The following is a 23,673-nucleotide window of genomic DNA, read 5'->3' on the forward strand; positions in this document are numbered from 1 at the left end:
AAAGTATAATAATGTCACTATAAACTCACTATAGATTAACACAGACACACTATAAGTCACTATAGGAATATTATAGGAATATTATAGGACTCCCATAGTGTTTCCCTCTGCAGGAGTCTGACAGAAAGAACCAAACACAACTGAGTCACTGTCTGCTGGAATGAAAGACCGACTGTCTGAACACACACATACACACACACACACACACACACACACACACACAGAAGGTTTTTAATTATAGATCACAGCATATGAACAGGTAACAATACAGAAGATCAGAGATGCAGCAGACAGTTATAACCACAGTCTGGAAAATCTTCTTTAGTTCGTTTTTTCTATAGATTGACCCCCCCCCCCCCCCACACACACACACACACACACACACACCACCAACCACCACAAAAACTTCTCACTACAATACTCCTTTAGAGTCTTGCAGTGTGTGTGTGTGTGTGTGTGTGTGTGTGTGTGTGTGTGTGTGTGTGGTTGTCAGTAGTGATTCATAATGACCTTATTGTACTTCATAGTATTTTTATTTAGCAGCTGCAGGTCTCTACTCTATATATTATCAATTGATTTCAGGTTGTAATAATTTTCCAAAATGGATATATATATGGAGACAGCTTCTGTATTTTCCTCCTCATATATTTTACTAAGACTGTTTTATGCAAAGCAGTTTATAGCTGTTTAAGTGCTTTATAAAAGTTTCTTCTTCTTCTTCTTCTTCTTCTCATTGTTATTAGGCTATTTATTTTGTATTATCTTTATTTTATGAGTGCATCTGACATGGACAACATTAAAACATTATAATGTATTATAATTATAATAAACATTTCTGGAAATGTGCTGGATTATTATTGTCAGGCCTAGACTACTATTATTGGGCTATTGTTGTTATCATTATTTCACAACTCTACCGAAACCCCCACACCTGAGTGACGTCACCGGCGCGTCATGCTAATTGGAGGCTCCAATTTCACTTCCGGTCCGTGCAGGTGAGACTCAGCTGCAGACTGAACTGTCAGAGAAGAAGAAGCAGAGCAGGAAGAAGCAGAGAGACTTCACAGAGCAGTCTGGCTGTTTAACCTCAGGAAACTTTCATTAAGCTTTAATTGACTTAACTGAACGCGATTCCTCGGGCTGAGTCCAGAACCTGAACCTGAACCTGAACCTGAACCTGCAGCTACTGGAAACAAGACGCGTCACACGGCTGCCGTCTTCCTGTCTTGTTAGACCCCCAGCAGCACCATGCTCTGCTCCTCCGTCAGACTGCTTTTATCTCTGTGTTTCCTCCAGACCGGGTTCCGGTGCGGCAGGGCGCAGACCACCTCAGCGGCGCCGGACGCGCCGCCGAGCTGCGGCGGCAGGCTCCGGCCCGGGCAGCGGGACTTCGTGCTGGACGCGGAGGAGGCGGTGAAGGACGGAGCCACCTTCCTCTCCTCCCCGGCCGTCAGCGCGCCGCAGGGCTGCGCCCGGGCCTGCTGTCGCGAGCCCGGCTGCAACCTGGCGCTGGTGGAGCTGGGGGGGCCGGGGGGGCCGGAGGGGGAGGAGGGGGTCCGGACCTGCTTCCTCTTCAACTGCGTCCACAGGAACCGGTTCGTCTGCAGGTTCGTCAACAAGGCCGGGTTCGTGAACTTCATCCTGGACTCTGTGTTCGAGAAACACCTGGCGGGACCGGAGGGCGCGGCAGGTCAGAACTGAACTATAGACCTGTGACGACACATTCTATCTAATCTATTCTGATCTAATCTAACGTCATTTGTTCTAATCGAATCTGACATAATCTGATATAATATAATATAATCAGTCATAGTAGATCTAATCTGATCTGATCTGATTTGATCTGATCTAATGAAATTTAATCTAATCTGATTTGATATAATTGAATCTGACATAATCTGATCTAATCTAATAGAACCAGATCATATCAAATCCAGTCTAATCGATCAGGATTTACATGGTGTCATGTTGTGGATCCATCCAACTTTTAAAGGGCCTCAGTATCAGGAGAAGCTGTAAAAGTTGATGATAAATCAGCTGCTGGTGTGAGTCAGAATCCAGTTCTGCTGCGGGACTCTGGAGGTTTCAGGCTGGACCCTGGTACCTGCAGGTCTGGACCGGGACGCTCTGCTCCTCCTGCTGCTCCTCCTGCTACTCCTCCTGCTGCTCCTCCTCCTGCTGCTCCTCCTGCTGCTCCTCCTCCTGCTGCTCCTCCTGCTGCTCCTCCTGCTCCTCCTCCTGCTGCTCCTCCTGCTCCTCCTGCTCCTCCTCCTGCTGCTCCTCCTGCTGCTCCTCCTGCTCCTCCTGCTGCTCCTCCTGCTGCTCCTCCTCCTGCTGCTCCTCCTGCTGCTCCTCCTGCTGCTCCTGCTGCTGCTGCTCTGCTGCTGCTCCTCCTGCTGCTCCTCCTCCTGCTGCTCCTCCTCCTGCTCCTCCTGCTGCTCCTCCTCCTGCTGCTCCTGCTGCTCCTGCTGCTGCTCCTCCTGCTGCTCCTCCTGCTCCTCCTGCTGCTCCTCCTCCTGCTGCTCCTCCTGCTCCTCCTGCTGCTCCTCCTGCTGCTCCTGCTGCTGCTCCTCCTGCTGCTCCTCCTCCTGCTGCTCCTCCTCCTGCTCCTCCTGCTGCTCCTCCTCCTGCTGCTCCTCCTCCTGCTCCTCCTGCTGCTCCTCCTCCTGCTGCTCCTCCTCCTGCTGCTCCTCCTCCTGCTCCTCCTGCTGCTCCTCCTCCTGCTGCTCCTCCTCCTGCTCCTCCTGCTGCTGCTCCTCCTGCTGCTCCTCCTGCTGCTCCTCCTGCTGCTGCTCCTGCTGCTCCTCCTGCTCCTCCTGCTGCTCCTCCTGCTGCTCCTCCTGCTGCTCCTCCTGCTGCTCCTCCTGCTGCTCCTGCTGCTCCTCCTGCTCCTCCTGCTGCTCCTCCTGCTGCTCCTCCTGCTGCTCCTCCTGCTGCTCCTGCTGCTGCTGCTCTGCTGCTGCTCCTCCTGCTGCTCCTCCTCCTGCTGCTCCTCCTCCTGCTGCTCCTCCTGCTGCTCCTCCTGCTGCTCCTCCTGCTCCTCCTGCTGCTCCTCCTGCTGCTCCTCCTGCTGCTGCTCTGCAGCTTCTCACATTTAACTTCAACTTTTTAAACTGATCCTGTCTGCAGGCTGGAGAACAGCAGAACAGCAGAACAGCAGAACAGCTGCAGACTAGACAGAGGATTCAGACATTCTAACTCTAAAATCAAATTCTAAGCAAAACCCTGTAGAACAACAGAACAGTAGAACAGTAGAACAGTAGAACAGTAGAACAACAGAACAGCAGAACAGTAGAACAGGAGAACAACAGAACAGCAGAACAGCAGAACAGTAGAACAGGAGAACAGTAGAACAGTAGAACAGCAGAACAGCAGAACAGCAGAACAGTAGAACAGCAGAACAGTAGAACAGCAGAACAGCAGAACAGTAGAACAGTAGAACAGGAGAACAACAGAACAGCAGAACAGCAGAACAGTAGAACAGGAGAACAACAGAACAGCAGAACAGCAGAACAGTAGAACAGCAGAACAGCAGAACAGCAGAACAGCAGAACAGTAGAACAACAGAACAGCAGAACAACAGAACAGCAGAACAGTAGAACAGCAGAACAGCAGAACAGCAGAACAACAGAACAGCAGAACAGTAGAACAGCAGAACAGTAGAACAACAGAACAGCAGAACAGTAGAACAGCAGAACAGTAGAACAGCAGAACAGCAGAACAGCAGAACAGCAGAACAACAGAACAGCAGAACAGCAGAACAGCAGAACAGTAGAACAGTAGAACAGTAGAACAGCAGAACAGTAGAACAGCAGAACAGCAGAACAGTAGAACAACAGAACAGTAGAACAGCAGAACAGTAGAACTCCTGTCAGAGCCGGTGGACTCTGCTTCTCTGTGATGTCATTTTAAATAAAGGGAAGTTGACCTCTGACCTCAAACAGCCACCAATAGAAACTACAATCAATTCTATTTGCAGCCGTTCCTCTTTTAAAACACCGTTCTTTATTCTCTGTATTAGTTTGATAATACTTACTATGAAGCAAACAGCGGCTGAATCAGGACATTTTTTGATATGAAATTTCATAATTATCTTCTGAAGTATGTATGATGTCACTTCACTCACCAGAAAAAATGTGTTCCAATGAGTGTTCCAGTGAGTTTTGGTTTATCCTCTGCTTCCTGTCTCCAGGTGAGGCTCCGCCCCTGGCCAACGCGGGGCGGGACGTCCTGGTTCAGCCCGGCGACCCCGTGACCCTGAACGGCATCGAGAGCCAGGCGCTGGGCGACGCCCACATCACCGACTTCCACTGGAGCCTGCTGAGCGGAGACGCTGCGGTGGAGATGGAGGTACAGACAGAGTCACATTACAGCTGACCCCAGATCAGCTGCCTGACCGCCTCACAAAGCATTGTGGGTACTGGAGTCTTTGTTATTATCACAACAAGACAGAAGTTCAAGTGTCTGTATTTTCTTCAGATCTCATCAGATCATCATGAGGCTCGGCAGATTTCTTTAAAATGAAGTTTCTGACCAACCTGCAGAATTTCAGCTGGATTGATTACTGATTGATTTTACAGTCAGTTGAACTTTAAACACAACGTAACATTGACAGGTTAATATCTTGGCCGTCTCTGAACCGATCTCTTAGCTTTTCACTAGCTAAGTAAAGGCAGACCCAGTTAATGTGCTGACCAAATTTCATGTCATTCTGACCTGCGGTTCATGAGAAGAAGATTTGTAAAAGTTTTCCAAAAATCCAAAATGGTGGCCAAAAATTGATGGTGGATATTGTGGGTCCAAAACTAGGAAAAAGTTAGCAATGTGCCTGTGGGAACTTAAAGAGCAATCTAATGGTAAACAGCAGCTGCTGAAATGGCCGTCTGCTATTAGCTGATCTTTGGTGCCAGGTGATGATGTCACCTTCTATACTGTACAACAGGTGGTGACATCATCACCTGGCACCAAAGATCAGCCAATAGCAGATGGCCATTGAGTTTAGTTCCTCTGTAATAAAGTTAAAACCGACCTGCCAGTGAATTCAGTATCAGTCACTTAATAAATAAAATAATAACAAAAATAAAATAATAAACACCCCCCCCCCCCTGCAGAAGACGGATCTTCCGGACCAGCTGCGTCTGTCCAACCTGCAGCCCGGAGTCTACGTCTTCCAGCTGAAGGTCACCGACTCCAACGACCAATCAGCCGCAGCCAAGGTCACCGTGCGCGTCCTCGACCCGCAGCAGTCCGGCCGTGAGTGCTCATGGGAAAAATTCTTTATTAGGACAAATTTATATTGGGTGTGTGTGTGTGTGTGTGTGTGTGTGTGTGTGTGTGTTTTGGAACGGCACTTACACATCAGTAGATGTTTGGTCTTATCTGGTTTCATCTTCATGCTTCACTTGGCTTCCCATGAGAAAACACACACACACACACACATACACACACACACACAGGATAATGTAACTTGTTTCAATACATTTGCTTGAAACTCTGGCGGCCATCTTGGAGGTCCTCAGCTCTGAACAGCTGACTGTGTTTCTGTCGTCTCAACAGAATTGAACAGACGGTTAATTTCTGTCTGTTTCTGACTGAACTGATCATTTCATCACTGATCCATCTGATTGATTTAGTGTTTAGATAATGTCAGCTTGTTAGCTAGCTAACCATAGTATCTGGTCAGCTAACATCACTGTCTTGTTGTTAACACATCTGATTAGCACACTAGCTAACGTATCTAGCAGCGGCTAGCGTTAGCGTGTTCACATTAACATCAGTGTGTTTGCTGCTAGTTAGCTAGCTAACAGTTTGTTCAGGTTAACTGAGCTGACTCTTCTCAAGCTACAACTCAGAGTGTTTTGGAGTAGAGACTAGGGCTAAAGACAAGACAGTTTACTGTGTCACAGGAACCAAATCCACCTTATCACACTATTCACTTTTACTGAGAACGTTACTGAATGGATCTACAGCCACACCACAACAAGCTGACTCAGCTGCTCTCTGCTTCTAGCTGCTTCATACAGATTTACACTTTATTAACTAACACACAGTTCTACAGATTTACACTTTATTAACTAACACACAGTTCTACAGATTTACACTTTATTAACTAACACACAGTTCTACAGATTTACACTTTATTAACTAACACACAGTTCTACATGTTCCTCCATCATGAGACTCAGCTGGTTATTGGCTGGTTATTAAAAGTATAAAGCCTTTATAGAAGCTGGTTATTTCCCTCTGTGTGTGATGTGAAGTGACTCAGTGTTTATTTCAGGTTGGAGTGTTAATAGAAGGTTTGGAGTGTTTTCTCACACTGATCCACACCTCAACAGCCAGACAACTGGTCCGACTGGAATATCAGTCTCACACACACACACACACACACACACACACACACACACACACACCAAGACAAGCCTGGGAAGGGATTTGACTTTGTCTTCAGACTTATGAAGACATTTTAGTTAAATCTTCTCACTGCTGCTGATTTTCTGGCTAATCTGCTTATTTTTTCTGGTTTTAATAAATTTGCCTTTGTTCATGATGATGTCACATTTTCCAAACTTAAAACAAGTTTCTGGTTTCAAGATTTTATTCACTGTTACCTGATTTGTTCTTGAAAGAAGTCGTGTTGACATGAATTAAGTGAAATTTATTGACCTTCTAGTAAAATGAGGCCAGTAGAAACACATTAGAGTCCGGTCAGGTCCAGGTGTGTATTGATCACTTCTACAATACATAATCAATCAATCAATCAATCAGCATCAGATCTGATCAGACAGCAGATCAGCTGTAAAACAGATTCCTGCTGTGGAACATGAAGTACAGTCTGCAGTACTGACGCAGTATAAATACACAGAGGTTACCATGGTTACCGCTGTGTACACTGCTGACATGACCGCACTCCCTCTTGTCTAGCCTCACACACACACACACACACACACACACACACACACCTCGCTCTGTCCTGCAGGCGGCGCTGCTGCTGGTATGAGAATAATAATAATAGTAATACTAGTAATGCTGTTCTGTATTTTATCTGTCAGTATAATATAATAATATTAATAATATAATTATAATATAATATAATATTATAATATATTCCAGTCAGATGAGGCTGCAGATTCTAGTGAAAATAATCTGATGTTTAAAGTAAATTCAGTAAAGAACATCAGACTGAAGAGATCAGACTTTATTTTAACAGATGACTGTTTCTCTCCTCCTCTTCTTCTTTTCCTTCCTCCTCTTCCTCCTCCTCTTCCCCCTCCTCCTTTTCCTCCTCTTCCTCCTCCTCTCCATCCTCCTCCTCCTCTTTCCCCTCCTCCTCTCATCCTCCTCCTCCTCTTTCCCCCCCTCCTCCTCTCATCCTCCTCCTCCTCCTCTCCCTCATCTTCCTCCTCCTCCTCCCCCTCATCCTCGTCCTCCTCTTCCTCTTCCTCCTCTTCCCCCTCCTCTTGTTCCTCCTCCTCCTCCCCCTCCTCCTCGTCCCCCTCCTCCTCGTCCTCCTCCTCCCCCTCATCCTCCTCCTCCTCCTCCTCCTCAGTTCACTGTCTGGTTCCAATGAAGGTCGGTCCGTGTCGCGGAGCTTTTCCTCGTTGGTATTTCAGCGCGGCGTCCGGCAGCTGTGAGCAGTTTGTGTTCGGCGGCTGCAAACCGAACCACAACAACTTCCTGAGTCAGAAGGAATGTTCCGCCACCTGCAGCGGAGTCACAGGTGCACACTGATGATGTCATCACTTATTATGATGCTGACAGAGTATTACTGAGCGTCACGTAGTTACTTCATATGACTGCAGCTGTTTGGACCCCAGTAGCAGCAGTAGTAGTAGTACTAGTAGTAGTAGTAACAGTAGTAGTAGTAGTACTAGTACTAGTAGTAACAGTAGTAGTAGTAGTCAGTATAGTAGTAGTTATAATAATAGTAGTAGTAGTTACACTAGTACTATCTGTACTGGTAGTGGTAATACTAGTTGTAGTTGTTCTGGTCATAATAACAGTAGTAATAATGGAGTAGTATCAGTAGTATCAGTAGTATCAGTAGTACTGGTAGCAGCAGCAGTAGTAGCTGTATGTATAGTAGTAAAACTAGTTACTACTAACTAGTATTTGTACTGGTAATAATAAAAACCAGTAGTAATTTGATAATAATATTTTCTATATAATCTTTATAAAGTTGTTTTCCTCTTGCTGTCTCTCTGAAGGAGAAACTGATAAAATGCAAAATCACAATATTCCATTTAACTGATATTAATAATTCATATTAGTCAATATTGAAACCCTTCTGTGTGTCCTTAACTCTTCTTCTGTGGTGGCAGCAGGTCACTGTGACCTCTGACCTCTGACCCTTCAGCTCTCACTGCTGTTGGATGTTAATGTGAGTCTGGATGCTGTTGGAGGGTTCGATCTGTTCACACTGCAGGCTGATCAGATGTGACTGGATATGAAATGAAAGGAATCTGGTTTGATTGTTTCTGTCTGAGCTGCTGCTGACATGACTGAATATTAATTATCAATAATCAATAATCTCTCCCTCGCTCCACAGCGGCCTCAGAGAGGAGCGTCGCTCTGCCGAACGCCGGTGAGATCAACAGACGCTTCTCAGATCAATACTCCCATCAGGACCGATCGGTCTGCTTTAAGATCACATGAAACTTTATTGATCCTGCGGGGAAGTGGGCTCGCTGCTCCGCAGAGAGAACCGGAGCAGGAACAGGAACCTCAGAGCAGGAGCAGGAACCTCAGAGCAGGAACAGGAACCTCAGAGCAGGGACAGGAACCTCAGAGCAGGGACAGGAACCTCAGAACAGGAACAGGAACCTCAGAGCAGGAACAGGAACCTCAGAGCAGGAACAGGAACCTCAGAGCAGGGACAGGAACCTCAGAGCAGGGACAGGAACCTCAGAACAGGAACAGGAACCTCAGAGCAGGAACAGGAACCTCAGAGCAGGAACAGGAACCTCAGAGCAGGGACAGGAACCTCAGAGCAGGAGCAGGAACCTCAGAGCAGGAACAGGAACCTCAGAGCAGGGACAGGAACCTCAGAGCAGGAACCGGAACAGGAACCTCAGAGCAGGGACAGGAACCTCAGAGCAGGGACAGGAACCTCAGAGCAGGAACAGGAACAGGAACCTCAGAGCAGGGACAGGAACCTCAGAGTCTCAGTTAGTTTCTTAGAGAGAGTTCGGTCCAAACTGGATTTGTGAACACGGAGGTTTAGAATCAAAACCTTCATCAGACTCAGTAAATCTGCTCACTCACATCTAGTTTTTAACTAAATCACTTTTCTTTTAATACTTTTAAAGTTCTAAAAAATTTAGGACAAGAAAAACTTCAGATGAAGAGTTTCATTACAAAACAATATGATCCACTTTGGAAGAAATGGCTCTTGGTAATATTTGAAGAACAAAACGAGTCTGAAGTATTTCCTGTTGAGCTGATCCAGAACCAGAGAGAGGCTGGACGTCTCCGTTTGGAAACAAACTCTCCAAACGTGCGCTGAATATTAAGGACTCTTCCTCTCTGATGAGATGAATCCAGATAAAAGCCATTATCTCTTATTGATTTCCTTTATTAAATCAATACTGATCAGAAAGTAGCAGAGAAGAAGAAGAAGAGTTACCGAAGGATTTGTAATGTAGATTGTGCAAAACTGCTGCAACTCAATAACAGATGAGGAAAAATTACAATGTTTTCAATCTTGTGTGTGTGCGCGCGTGTGTGTGTGTGTGTGTGTGTGTGTGTGTGTGTGTGTGTGTGTGTGTGTGTGTGTGTGTGTGTGTGTGTGTGTGTGTGTGTGTGTGTGTGCGCGCAGAGGTGTGTGTGTCTCCCTGTCAGCCCTCTCAGTTCTCCTGCAGCAGCGGCTGCTGTCTGGACAAAACTCTGGAGTGTGACGAGGTTCAGCAGTGCAGCGACGGGTCGGACGAGAGCCGCTGCAGCGCAGGTCCCACACACACACACACAGTCCCACACACACACACACACACACGGAGTCCAACACACACACACACTCCAAACACATTTCATTTCAAAACATTATCAGCTTTGGAATGATTTTCTGTCTGAAGTCAGTTTGACTGAACTTCTCTCTTTTTATCTCGTAATGAAAAGTCTTCAAATACACATTTTATTCTGCTGTATATATCTATATATATATATATGCTGTATGTATATATATGTATATATATATTCTGTGTATGGGCAACATGGTCAAATTAAAATGAGGATTGTTAGGAAAAGGCTGTGGCTGATATTTGATAATGTCGAATATCGCGATATCTTCCACAGTATCTAATATCAGACCAAGAAATTTGATGTAATTTAGAAGTAATGAAATAAAATACTCCCAAAAAAACAAAGAATGGGAAAAACAAAACAACTGTCCCCCCCCCCCCAATATTTTTTATTATTTATTATTTTTAATATATTAATTGGCATTTTCCTCATCTTCCTTGTGCTGCTGCAGTCTCTCCTGTCTGTCAGTAACAGTTTCTTGATGAGTCAGCTGCTCTCCAGCATGAAGCTGCAGCACAACATGACAGATCTGAGAGATTCTGTTCTGTTTGTCCTCAGTGAACCAAACCTTCAACCGCCTGCTGGACATCGACGTGAACCAGAAGAGAGGTGAGACTGTCTGTCTGTCTGTCTGTCTGTCTGTCTGTCTGTCTGTCTGTCTGTCTGTCTGTCTCTCTGTCTGTCTGTCTGTCTGTCTGTCTCTCTCTCTCTCCCTCTCTCCCTCTCTCTCTGCTGTATTGGCATGAGATGAAGAGACTCATGTTGCCAAAGCATCATTTCCATATTAAAATACAGTGTCCCCCCCCCCAGCCCGCTGCACCGAGCCGCCCCGGACCGGCCCGTGTCGGGCGAGTCACACCCGCTGGTTCTACGACCCTCTGAACAGGAAGTGCCACCGCTTCACCTTCGGCGGCTGCGACGGAAACGACAACAACTTCCAGGAGGAAGAGTCCTGCAGCAAGACCTGCGCCGGGGTCACGGGTCAGTACACAGGACAGTACCATGTAGTACCACGTAGTACCATGTAGCAGCACGTAGTTCCATGTAGTACCACATAGTACCACGTAGCACCACGTAGCAGCACGTAGCAGCACGTAGCACCACGTAGCAGCACGTAGCACCACGTAGCAGCACGTAGCAGCACGTAGCAGCACGTAGCACCACGTAGCACCACGTAGCACCACGTAGCACCACGTAGCAGCACGTAGCACCACGTAGCACCACGTAGCAGCACGTAGCACCACGTAGCAACACGTAGCACCACGTAGCGGCACGTAGCGGCACGTAGCGGCACGTAGCGGCACGTAGCACCACGTAGCACCACGTAGCGGCACGTAGCGGCACGTAGCACCACGTAGCGGCACGTAGCACCACGTAGCGGCACGTAGCACCACGTAGCACCACGTAGCACCACGTAGCAGCACGTAGCACCACGTAGCACCACGTAGCACCACGTAGCGGCACGTAGCGGCACGTAGCGGCACGTAGCGGCACGTAGCGGCACGTAGCGGCACGTAGCGGCACGTAGCACCACGTAGCGGCACGTAGCACCACGTAGCGGCACGTAGCACCACGTAGCGGCACGTAGCACCACGTAGCACCACGTAGCAGCACGTAGCGGCACGTAGCACCACGTAGCGGCACGTAGCGGCACGTAGTACCACGTAGCGGCACGTAGCACCACGTAGCAGCACGTAGCAGCACGTAGCACCACGTAGCGGCACGTAGCAGCACGTAGCACCACGTAGCACCACGTAGCAGCACGTAGCAGCACGTAGCACCACGTAGCACCACGTAGCACCACGTAGCAGCACGTAGCACCACGTAGCAACACGTAGCACCACGTAGCACCACGTAGCACCACGTAGCGGCACGTAGTACCACGTAGCAGCACGTAGCACCACGTAGCAGCACGTAGCACCACGTAGCACCACGTAGCACCACGTAGCAGCACGTAGCACCACGTAGCAACACGTAGCACCACGTAGCACCACGTAGCGGCACGTAGCACCACGTAGTACCACATAGCGGCACGTAGCGGCACGTAGTACCACGTAGTACCACGTAGTGGCACGTAGTACCACGTAGCAGCACGTAGTACCACGTAGTGGCACGTAGTACCACGTAGTAGCACGTAGTACCACGTAGTACCACGTAGTAGCACGTAGTACCACGTAGTGGCACGTAGTACCACGTAGTACCACGTAGTACCATGTAGTACTGAAAACTTAGTTGCGACATTGAGGACATTTTATGTGAATTTTCTGTGTGAGTTTTTCTGATCCGTTCATCTGAATTCACATAAAAACTCAGCTGGTTTGAATAAGAATAATAAATAATAAATAATAAATATTAAATATTAACGAGGAGCCGAAGAGAAGAGAAGCAACAGATATTAAAATGTCAGAGTATCTTTCTGTTATTTCTCCAGATGATAATTCCTCTTTTCTGTATCTTTTCCTCTCCTGTGTGTGTGTGTGTGTGTGTGTGTGTGTGTGTGCAGAGCACCATGTGTTTGCCAGAGGAATCTTTGAGCGGTTTGAGGAGGGAGAGAGTGAATCAGGTCAGTTTGACCTTCTGACCTTCAGTCTGATGTTCACAGTGACCTCACTTCACACTTTTCATATAGAAAACTGCTTAATTATGATTATTATGATTATTATTATTAGTAATTGCAGTAGTAGTTGTCACAGTAGTCCTGAATAAGGCCGGTGTTCCTCCTCAGGTTCCATCGCCGTGGCGGTCATCTTGGCGGTGGCCATCTTGGCGCTGCTGGCCGTCTTGTCTTACTGCTTCCTGAAGTCCAGGAAGGATCGGTCGCGGCGGGCGGTCGCCGCCGGCCCCGCCCACGCCGCCATGACGGAGGAGCGGGACACGCTGGTGTACAACAGCACCACCAAGCCTGTGTGACATCACACCAGGCTGCTTACTGATGTTCTACTGATGTTCTACTGATGTTCTGCTGATGTTCTTCTGATGTTCTACTGATGTTCTACTGATGTTCTGCTGATGTTCTACTGATGTTCCACTGATGTTCTTCTGATGTTCCACTGATGTTCTGCTGATGTTCTACTGATGTTCTACTGATGTTCCACTGATGTTCTACTGATGTTCTACTGATGTTTTACTGATGTTCTACTGATGTTCTACTGATGTTCCTCTGATGTTCTACTGATGTTCTTCTGATGTTCCTCTGATGTTCTACTGATGTTCTTCTGATGTTCTTCTGATGTTCCACTGATGTTCTACTGATGTTCTTCTGATGTTCCACTGATGTTCTACTGATGTTCTTCTGATGTTCCTCTGATGTTCTACTGATGTTCTTCTGATGTTCTTCTGATGTTCCACTGATGTTCTACTGATGTTCTACTGATGTTCTTCTGTTGTTTTACTGATGTTTCTTGAATTTTCTGCTCTTTCCTGTTGTTTCCTGTTGTTTTCTGTTTCCTGTTGTTTCCTGTTGTTTTCTGTTTCCTGTTGTTTTCTGTTTCCTGTTGTTTCCTGTTGTTTTCTGTTTCCTGTTGTTTTCTGTTTCCTGTTGTGTTCCTGTTGTTTTCCTGTTGTGTTCCTGTTGTTTTCCTGTTGTGTTCCTGTTGTTTTCCTGTTGTTTTCCTGTTGTTTCCTGTTGTTTTCCTGTTGTGTTCCTGTTGTTTCCTGTTGTGTTCCTGTTGTTTCCTGTTGTGTTCCTGTTGTGTTCCTGTTGTGTTCCTGTTGTTTCCTGTTGTTTCCCTGTTGTTTCCTGTTGTGTTCCTGTTGTTTTCCTGTTGTTTCCTGTTGTTTTCCTGTTGTTTCCTGTTGTTTCCTGTTGTTTCCTGTTGTTTCCTGTTGTTTCCTGTTGTGTTCCTGTTGTTTCCTGTTGTGTTCCTGTTGTTTCCTGTTGTGTTCCTGTTGTTTTCCTGTTGTTTTCCTGTTGTTTCCTGTTGTTTTCCTGTTGTTTCCTGTTGTTTTCCAGCTTTATTTGTGTTCCTGATAGAAGAATGATTGAGTGCAGAACTGTTGTTCCACTGATGGAAGAAAACTTCGCCACTGGTTTGAAGATTTCTCTTGAAACAAATTACTATCTTCAAATATGAGATAAATCCTCTCAGCTGTTTATAGAATCTGTAGGAAGTTCACATCACACTCGACTCTTCTGAGGTGCTCGAGGTCAACAAAACATCAAAGTGGGAAAACAAAACTTCTGCACTTAGGTCCAAAGTTTCTGGACCTAAGTGTGCAGAGTTTTGCTCTTCCACCTGTTTATAGAAAAATGGGATTTGAAGCTTCAGCAGCAGGTGAAATGCTGCAGTTGGACATTTTATGCAGAATAATTCTGTTTTTTAAGTGTTTGTTGTGTCGGGTTTCTGTTCTCAGGGGAAAACTTAAGGTTTTTATACGTTTTATTCCTCGTCTTGAATGTGTTCGTGGAGCTTGTTGTGTTCGGCTCAGTCTGGATTTGCATGCTGACGTCAGTTTTGATGCAAATGTAAAAGGGAAAACATGTAAATGGATGTACACAGCTCTGTTTCTAAGAACACAACGCTTTTTTTAATGAAATGATTGTAAATATGAAGGTAAACCTAATGTTTATGTTTTTTAATTCACAAAAGCTGTTGATAACTGGTGTCATTTTCCTCAAAATTGTGTTTGAGAGTTTGTATAATTTCTCAATAAAGCCATAAGGGAACAAAGTGGGATGATTTGTTGCATTAGATAATATTTAACTGAGTACATTCAGGAATATTATTTACTTTCAGGAATATTGTTTACATTTAGGAATATTATATGGACCGTCATGCTGCTGCAAGATTCATTCTGGTAGTTTAATATCAATACAACATACAACAATACATCAATATACAACAGGCAGCTTGTGACTTGCCCAGTCAGCAGCAGGTTAAAGTGTCTGAACTGAATCATTTAGTTCATCTGCAGTAAAGATCAGCTGCAGGAGTGAGACTTTGTTTTTCTGGTCTGGTTTATGGTCCGGCCACTTTAAGGAGGCCGCAGGTTTGTAAACATCCCATGAATGTGAGTGATGTCATCGTGTGACAGGCCGGGACTCGCCCGACTCGAACCGGTTTGCTGTCACACACTCGGCTCGGTCTGTGTTCAGTCAACACAGATTTAATGATACAAACTTTCTGTAAACTTCTGAAGCTTCTGGTTTCTGTTCAGCCGGTCTGCAACGATGCAAAATACAAGATTCACCTTGTCTCCCCTCCTGAAGGTCACTGAACCTGCTCTGCTCTGACTCTCATGACTGTTAGAGATGTAATGGATACTGCAGGAACGCTTCAGTCCAGTCCAGCCAGCAGGAGGCGCCAGAGTCTTAATATGACTTCTATCTCTCCCAGTCTGCTTACAGTCAAAGATTAAATTAATAATTAGAACAATAATCTAATTGTTGAATTTCAAAACTCATCCACTAAGAGAAGAAGAAACTCGCAGCTTCAGGGAAAAGACAGCTGATCTTCTTCTTCTTCTGTTCTTAGTTAAAGGGGAATTTCAGAAACCTAATCTGACCTCTTTTTTTTGTTATCAATTGTTTTTATTTCAAAAAGTGAAGCAATAGTCATTGCAATGACAAACACAAAGTATCAGAGTATATTTTCCCCCACTAGGACCAGGACAGGTCCTCCCTCCCTCCCCTCCCACCCCACACTAGTTCTACATGACATAGTACATGAATTCATAATTTTACAACAATAAAACAAAGTGCACTTAGATCCACTGTAATGCCAAACTTAACAGAGTATATCAGACAACAGGACAACAGGGTATTTGCACACCCAATAAATCTGATACAATAAATCTCCCAGTGCGCAGCCGCAGAGTGTTGGGTTTCAGTCTGCTCCTCTGCTCTGTCCGGACAGCTCTGTCTGGCTGCTCAAAACTCTTTACTTTCAAAATTAACTTTTATATTGTTGGAGTGACGCATGCGCAGAGGGGCGGAATTTAACCAGCAACCCCTCCTCCTCCAGTCAGCGAACACAGAACAGACCGGACCGGAGGAAAGACACCGGGAGATTTAATGAAGAATACAGACTGAAGTGTTTTAATAAGGACAACCGGACCGTCTCTCTCTCTCTGCCTGTCTCTCTCTCTCTCTCTGTCTCTCTCTCTCTGCCTGTCTCTCTCTCTGCCTGTCTCTCTCTCTCTGCCTGTCTCTCTCTCTGCCTGTCTCTCTCTCTCTGCCTGTCTCTCTCTCTGGATGTAACTTCACCGCCTGGAAGTTTTCTGAGAAGTTTTGGAAACTTTCCGAGGTACGTTAAATCACAACTTATCTAACTAACCCACGCTCTGAAATATTACGTTTCATTTATTTATTTTTTACCCCACAATATGTTTCGAGAAAAGTTTCAGAATATACCAACATGCGTCAGTAAATGTGTTTGTGTTTCCTCGCACTGTGTTGATGTCGTTGCAGACAGAAGCGAATGTATTTCCAGTTTTTAAAGTCTATATTTCTAATGAATGTCATCAGCATCTCCTGATACATTTTGTCAGTTTCTGTGTGTTTTGAAACATCATATCTGTGGAGTCTATACGGAAGTAGCTGTGTGTGAATCTGTTTGCTGTCTCACTGTGAGTCTGACGGGCAAACACTTACAAACAAGCAGAGACACCGAGCTGTGGTTTAATCTGCTTCAAAGTGAATTTAATTTAAAGTTAAGATCCGCAGCAGACAGAGCAGAAACGATCCGTGCCCGTCTCGCTTCTACGTACAGCTCCTGACGCCGAACTCCGTTGAAAAATCCGTAATTTTTATATTTCCGTGCTCATTGACAAACCTGTATAAAATGCACTAAACATTTTCAGGATCCGTACGATCCATTCTTCATTTCGGCATACATCAAATCCAAGAAGCAACACTCCTTTTAATAAGATTTCACCTTTTAGAACCGGTTTGCTTGTTCTAATCTTCCACCAAAACCACCGGCGGCGCTGGAGAGCAGCGGGAACCGGTTGTGAAAATTGAGATTTTATCAAACTCTGAGCTTCTTGGTGGATTATATGTGTGCCGAACTGAAGACCGGATCCTAACGAGTCAGAAAAGGTATCGAGTCATCTTTTGTGAAGTTTGCAGCTCTGCCGAAAAGCAAGGAAACATTACACTGGCAGCCTGATGGCAGTTTTTCTCTGTACAAGAGAACGTGTTGTGGCTGCAGGACGGACTCGGTGCTTCAGTCCATGTTGTGCATCAGTATCTGAATCTTCTCATCACTGACCTTGTCACTTTTCTGCTTTAACGTTATGCATTATGTGTATTTGGTTGTGTGTTATTTGGTGATTTTGCTCGCTTGTGTGATTGATTGATTGATTGATTGATTGACTGTATTGGATATAAAAGTGCAGTACATCCCAGAGGAGAACATGTCAGAGCACTGAAACACTGTTTCCAACGTTTCCTCGATGGAGAACAAAAACTAAATTATAGTAACAAATTCCACACTACATGTAAACTACAAAGTGTGTGTGTGTATGACTGTCTGCGGGAGTGTGCGGAAAAGTGTGTGTGTGTGTGTGTGTGTGTGTGTGTGTGTGTGTGTGTGTGTATTATGGTGTGTGTAGCCATGCACGGGTTTGTGTGTATGAAAGAATGTGAATTATGGCAATAAGACAGACAGGCAGACAGACAGACAGACAGACAGACAGACAGGCAGACAGACAGGCAGACAGGCATGTTTCTCTTTAATAAGACAGAGCAGAGACACAGACTGAAACAGACTGATAAATAGATAAATAGATGGATGGACAGATGGATACATGGATGAGAGAAAGAGAGAGAAAGTGTTTTATGTGTCAACATGTTTGTTCTCATCTGACCTCAGTCTGCAGATCAGCTGCTTCACTCAGGAACACTGATGTGATTTAATGATCTTTAACCTGAAGGTTCCCTCTGCTGCAGAACAGACAGACAGACAGAAACAGACAGACAGAAACAGACAGACAGAAACAGACAGACAGAAAGACAGAAACAGACAGACAGAAACAGACAGACAGAAACAGACAGACAGAAACAGACAGAAACAGAAAGACAGAAACAGACAGACAGAAACAGACAGACAGAAACAGACAGACAGAAACAGACAGAAACAGACAGACAGAAACAGAAAGACAGAAACAGAAAGACAGAAACAGAAAGACAGAAACAGACAGAAACAGAAAGACAGAAACAGAAAGACAGAAACAGACAGAAACAGACAGAAACAGACAGAAACAGAAAGACAGAAACAGAAAGACAGAAACAGACAGACAGAAACAGACAGAAACAGACAGACAGAAACAGACAGACAGAAACAGACAGACAGAAACAGACAGAAACAGACAGACAGAAACAGACAGAAACAGACAGACAGAAACAGACAGAAACAGACAGACAGAAACAGACAGACAGAAACAGACAGACAGAAACAGACAGACAGAAACAGACAGACAGAAACAGACAGATAGAAACAGACAGACAGAAACAGACAGAAACAGACAGACAGAAACAGACAGACAGAAACAGACAGATAGAAACAGACAGACAGAAACAGACAGACAGAAACAGACAGACAGAAACAGACAGACAGAAACAGACAGATAGAAACAGACAGACAGAAACAGACAGAAACAGACAGACAGAAACAGACAGACAGAAACAGACAGATAGAAACAGACAGACAGAAACAGACAGACAGACAGACAGAAACAGACAGACAGAAACAGACAGATAGAAACAGACAGACAGACAGACAGAAACAGACAGACAGAAACAGACAGAAACAGACAGACAGAAACAGACAGACAGAAACAGGCAGACAGACAGACAGACAGACAGAAACAGACAGACAGAAACAGACAGAAACAGACAGACAGAAACAGACAGAAACAGACAGACAGAAACAGAAAGACAGAAAGACAGAAACAGACAGAAACAGACAGACAGAAACAGACAGACAGAAACAGACAGAAACAGACAGACAGAAACAGACAGACAGAAACAGACAGACAGAAACAGACAGACAGAAACAGACAGAAACAGACAGACAGACAGACAGACAGAAACAGACAGACAGAAACAGACAGACAGAAACAGACAGACAGAAACAGACAGAAACAGACAGACAGACAGACAGACAGAAACAGACAGACAGACAGACAGACAGAAACAGACAGACAGACAGACAGACAGAAACAGACAGACAGAAACAGGCAGACAGACAGACAGACAGAAACAGACAGACAGAAACAGACAGAAACAGACAGACAGAAACAGACAGACAGAAACAGACAGAAACAGACAGACAGAAACAGACAGACAGAAACAGACAGAAACAGACAGACAGAAACAGACAGACAGAAACAGACAGAAACAGACAGAAACAGACAGAAACAGACAGACAGAAACAGACAGACAGAAACAGACAGAAACAGACAGAAACAGGCAGAAACAGACAGACAGACAGAAACAGAAAGACAGAAACAGACAGACAGAAACAGACAGAAACAGACAGAAACAGACAGACAGAAACAGACAGACAGAAACAGACAGACAGAAAGACAGAAACAGACAGAAACAGACAGAAACAGACAGAAACAGACAGAAACAGGCAGAAACAGACAGAAACAGACAGAAACAGACAGAAACAGGCAGAAACAGACAGAAACAGACAGACAGAAACAGGCAGAAACAGACAGAAACAGACAGAAACAGACAGAAACAGACAGAAACAGACAGAAACAGGCAGAAACAGACAGACAGAAACAGGCAGAAACAGACAGAAACAGACAGAAACAGGCAGAAACAGACAGAAACAGACAGAAACAGACAGAAACAGACAGACAGAAACAGGCAGAAACAGACAGAAACAGGCAGAAACAGACAGAAACAGACAGAAACAGGCAGAAACAGACAGAAACAGACAGAAACAGGCAGAAACAGACAGAAACAGGCAGAAACAGACAGAAACAGACAGAAACAGACAGAAACAGACAGACAGAAACAGGCAGAAACAGACAGAAACAGACAGAAACAGGCAGAAACAGACAGAAACAGACAGAAACAGACAGAAACAGACAGAAACAGACAGACAGAAACAGACAGACAGAAACAGACAGAAACAGACAGACAGAAACAGACAGACAGAAACAGGCAGAAACAGACAGAAACAGACAGAAACAGACAGAAACAGACAGACAGAAACAGGCAGAAACAGACAGAAACAGACAGAAACAGACAGACAGAAACAGGCAGAAACAGACAGAAACAGACAGAAACAGACAGACAGAAACAGACAGAAACAGGCAGAAACAGACAGAAACAGACAGAAACAGACAGAAACAGACAGACAGAAACAGGCAGAAACAGACAGAAACAGACAGAAACAGACAGAAACAGGCAGAAACAGACAGAAACAGACAGAAACAGACAGACAGAAACAGGCAGAAACAGACAGAAACAGACAGAAACAGGCAGAAACAGACAGAAACAGACAGAAACAGACAGAAACAGACAGACAGAAACAGGCAGAAACAGACAGAAACAGACAGAAACAGACAGAAACAGGCAGAAACAGACAGAAACAGACAGAAACAGACAGAAACAGACAGACAGACAGAAACAGACAGAAACAGACAGACAGAAACAGACAGACAGAAACAGACAGAAACAGACAGAAACAGACAGAAACAGACAGACAGACAGAAACAGACAGAAACAGACAGACAGAAACAGACAGACAGAAACAGACAGAAACAGACAGAAACAGGCAGAAACAGACAGACAGAAACAGACAGAAACAGGCAAACAGAAACAGACAGACAGAAACAGACAGAAACAGGCAAACAGAAACAGACAGACAGAAACAGACAGAAACAGACAGAAACAGGCAGAAACAGACAGAAACAGACAGAAACAGAAAGACAGAAACAGACAGAAACAGACAGAAACAGACAGAAACAGACAGAAACAGACAGAAACAGGCAAACAGAAACAGACAGACAGAAACAGACAGAAACAGACAGAAACAGACAGACAGAAACAGACAGAAACAGACAGACAGAAACAGACAGAAACAGACAGAAACAGACAGAAACAGACAGACAGAAACAGACAGAAACAGACAGACAGAAACAGACAGAAACAGACAGAAACAGACAGACAGAAACAGACAGAAACAGACAGAAACAGGCAAACAGAAACAGACAGACAGAAACAGACAGAAACAGACAGAAACAGACAGACAGAAACAGACAGAAACAGACAGACAGAAACAGACAGAAACAGACAGACAGAAACAGACAGAAACAGACAGACAGAAACAGACAGACAGAAACAGACAGAAACAGACAGAAACAGACAGACAGAAACAGACAGAAACAGACAGAAACAGACAGAAACAGACAGACAGAAACAGACAGACAGAAACAGACAGAAACAGACAGACAGAAACAGACAGAAACAGACAGAAACAGACAGACAGAAACAGGCAGAAACAGACAGACAGAAACAGACAGACAGAAACAGGCAGAAACAGACAGAAACAGACAGACAGAAACAGACAGAAACAGACAGAAACAGACAGACAGAAACAGACAGAAACAGACAGACAGAAACAGACAGAAACAGACAGACAGACAGACAGACAGAAACAGACAGACAGAAACAGACAGACAGAAACAGACAGACAGAAACAGACAGAAACAGACAGACAGAAACAGACAGAAACAGACAGAAACAGACAGACAGAAACAGACAGAAACAGACAGACAGAAACAGACAGAAACAGACAGAAACAGACAGACAGACAGACAGACAGAAACAGACAGACAGAAACAGACAGACAGAAACAGACAGACAGAAATGTGAATCAGAAAAGAAAATGAAAATAAAGAAGCAGAAGTTCAGATGTTTCAGGTTTTCTTCACTGATCTGAAGCAGAAAACCTCCAGATGAGTCCAGACTGTTAGAGTGGAGCGAGGGATGATTCTCCTCTTCCTTCCTTCCTTCCTTCCTTCCTTCCTTCCTTCCTTCCTTCCTTCCTTCCTTCCTTTGTCTTCTGATTGGTCAGTTTGAACCGAAACCAGAGTCAGCTGTTCTGTTTCCACATGAAACTTCTCCACAGTGAAAGTGCTGAGGCAGACAGTCAGTCAGCTGTCTCACCTGTCTGTCTGTCTCACCTGTCTGTCTGTCTCACCTGTCTGTCTCACCTGTCTGTCTGTCTCACCTGTCTGTCTGTCTCTCCTGTCTGTCTCACCTGTCTGTCTCTCCTGTCTGTCTGTCTCACCTGTCTGTCTCACCTGTCTGTCTCACCTGTCTGTCTCACCTGTCTGTCTGTCTCACCTGTCTGTCTCACCTGTCTGTCTCACCTGTCTGTCTCACCTGTCTGTCTCACAGGTCTGTCTCTCCTGTCTGTCTCACCTGTCTGTCTCTCCTGTCTGTCTCACCTTCACCTGTCTGTCTGTCTCACAGGTCTGTCTCTCCTGTCTGTCTTACCTTCACCTGTCTGTCTCACCTGTCTGTCTGTCTCACCTGTCTGTCTGTCTCTCCTGTCTGTCTCACCTTCACCTGTCTGTGTGTCAGCAGGTTGTTTGTGTGACTGATAAAATCAGCAGCAGTCTCTCTCTGTCAGGTTGTTCTCACCGCTGTTTTGAACAAAACAAAAGTAGATTTCACCACCGAGTCTGAAACTGAGAAGAGAAGAGAGAGAAGAGAAAAGAGAGAAGAGAAGAGAGAAGAGAGACTAGAAGAGAAAAGAGAGAAGAGAGAATAGAAGAGAAAAGAGAGAAGAGAAGAGAAAAGAGAAGAGAGAAGAGGAGAGACTGGATCCTCCAGTCCAGAATAGAATAGCAGCAATATTAAATAAGAGTTTTTATGAACCAACTGAAAGTCATTTTGAGACTTAGAACCAAAAAGGAAATTTGTGTTTTTGAACAAAATGATCATTGTTGATAATGAGATGCAACTTTTTAACATGAATTTGGAAATTATTGACTGAATTTTATTGACTGAACTGAATTGAAGTGAACCAAACCGATGCGTTGCCATGGTGACGTGATGTCACACTCATCTCCAATGAAACCCAGAGGTGAAACTGAGGAAGTTTATCTGCTAATGAGGCGCCTGGTCAGGAGGAGGCAAATCCCTCCACACACACACACACACACTCACACACACTCTCACACACACATACACACTCACACACACACTCACACACTCACACACACACACACACACACTCACACACACACACACACACACACACACACACACCGCCTCAGAGACTTCCTGTGGGAGTCCCAGAGGATGCTGGGATTGGGCGGGGACATAATGACATAATGGCTGAGCGATTTGATTGGCTAAATATAGACCGGCATTCTTTGAATCTGGATGATGATGTCACATGCTGAGTGACATGAGTTTACAGAAGAATAAAAAGGGACAGAAATATTCAGAGATGAGATGAAGAGCAGAGCGAGGCAGAACCAGCAGAACACCAGGACCCTGTCCACACCGGGGCCCTGTCCACACCGGGACCCTGTCCACACCGGGACCCTGTCCACACCGGGGCCCTGTCCACACCGGGACCCTGTCCACACCGGGACCCTGTCCACACCGGGGCCCTGTCCACACCGGGACCCTGTCCACACCGGGACCTTGTCCACACCGGGACCCTGTCCACACCGGGG

General features: G+C 45.3%; 1 protein-coding gene across 1 annotated transcript; it reads left to right on the forward strand.

Annotated features, from left to right (window-relative positions):
* The first annotated feature begins 1,157 nt into the window (after window positions 1–1,157).
* Window positions 1,158–14,688, forward strand: LOC139933261 (kunitz-type protease inhibitor 1-like). The gene is made up of 10 exons (XM_078289919.1): window positions 1,158–1,690; window positions 4,193–4,350; window positions 5,112–5,253; window positions 7,550–7,720; window positions 8,549–8,584; window positions 9,818–9,946; window positions 10,576–10,626; window positions 10,828–10,998; window positions 12,521–12,580; window positions 12,743–14,688. The coding sequence occupies exons 1-10, from the start codon at window positions 1,249–1,251 to the stop codon at window positions 12,925–12,927; spliced, it is 1,545 nt and encodes a 514-aa protein (XP_078146045.1). The 5' UTR covers window positions 1,158–1,248; the 3' UTR covers window positions 12,928–14,688.
* The last annotated feature ends 8,985 nt before the right edge of the window (window positions 14,689–23,673 follow it).

This window comes from Centroberyx gerrardi, chromosome 18 (assembly GCF_048128805.1).
Source record: "Centroberyx gerrardi isolate f3 chromosome 18, fCenGer3.hap1.cur.20231027, whole genome shotgun sequence".
In the NCBI taxonomy this organism is placed as follows: Eukaryota; Metazoa; Chordata; class Actinopteri; order Beryciformes; family Berycidae; genus Centroberyx; species Centroberyx gerrardi.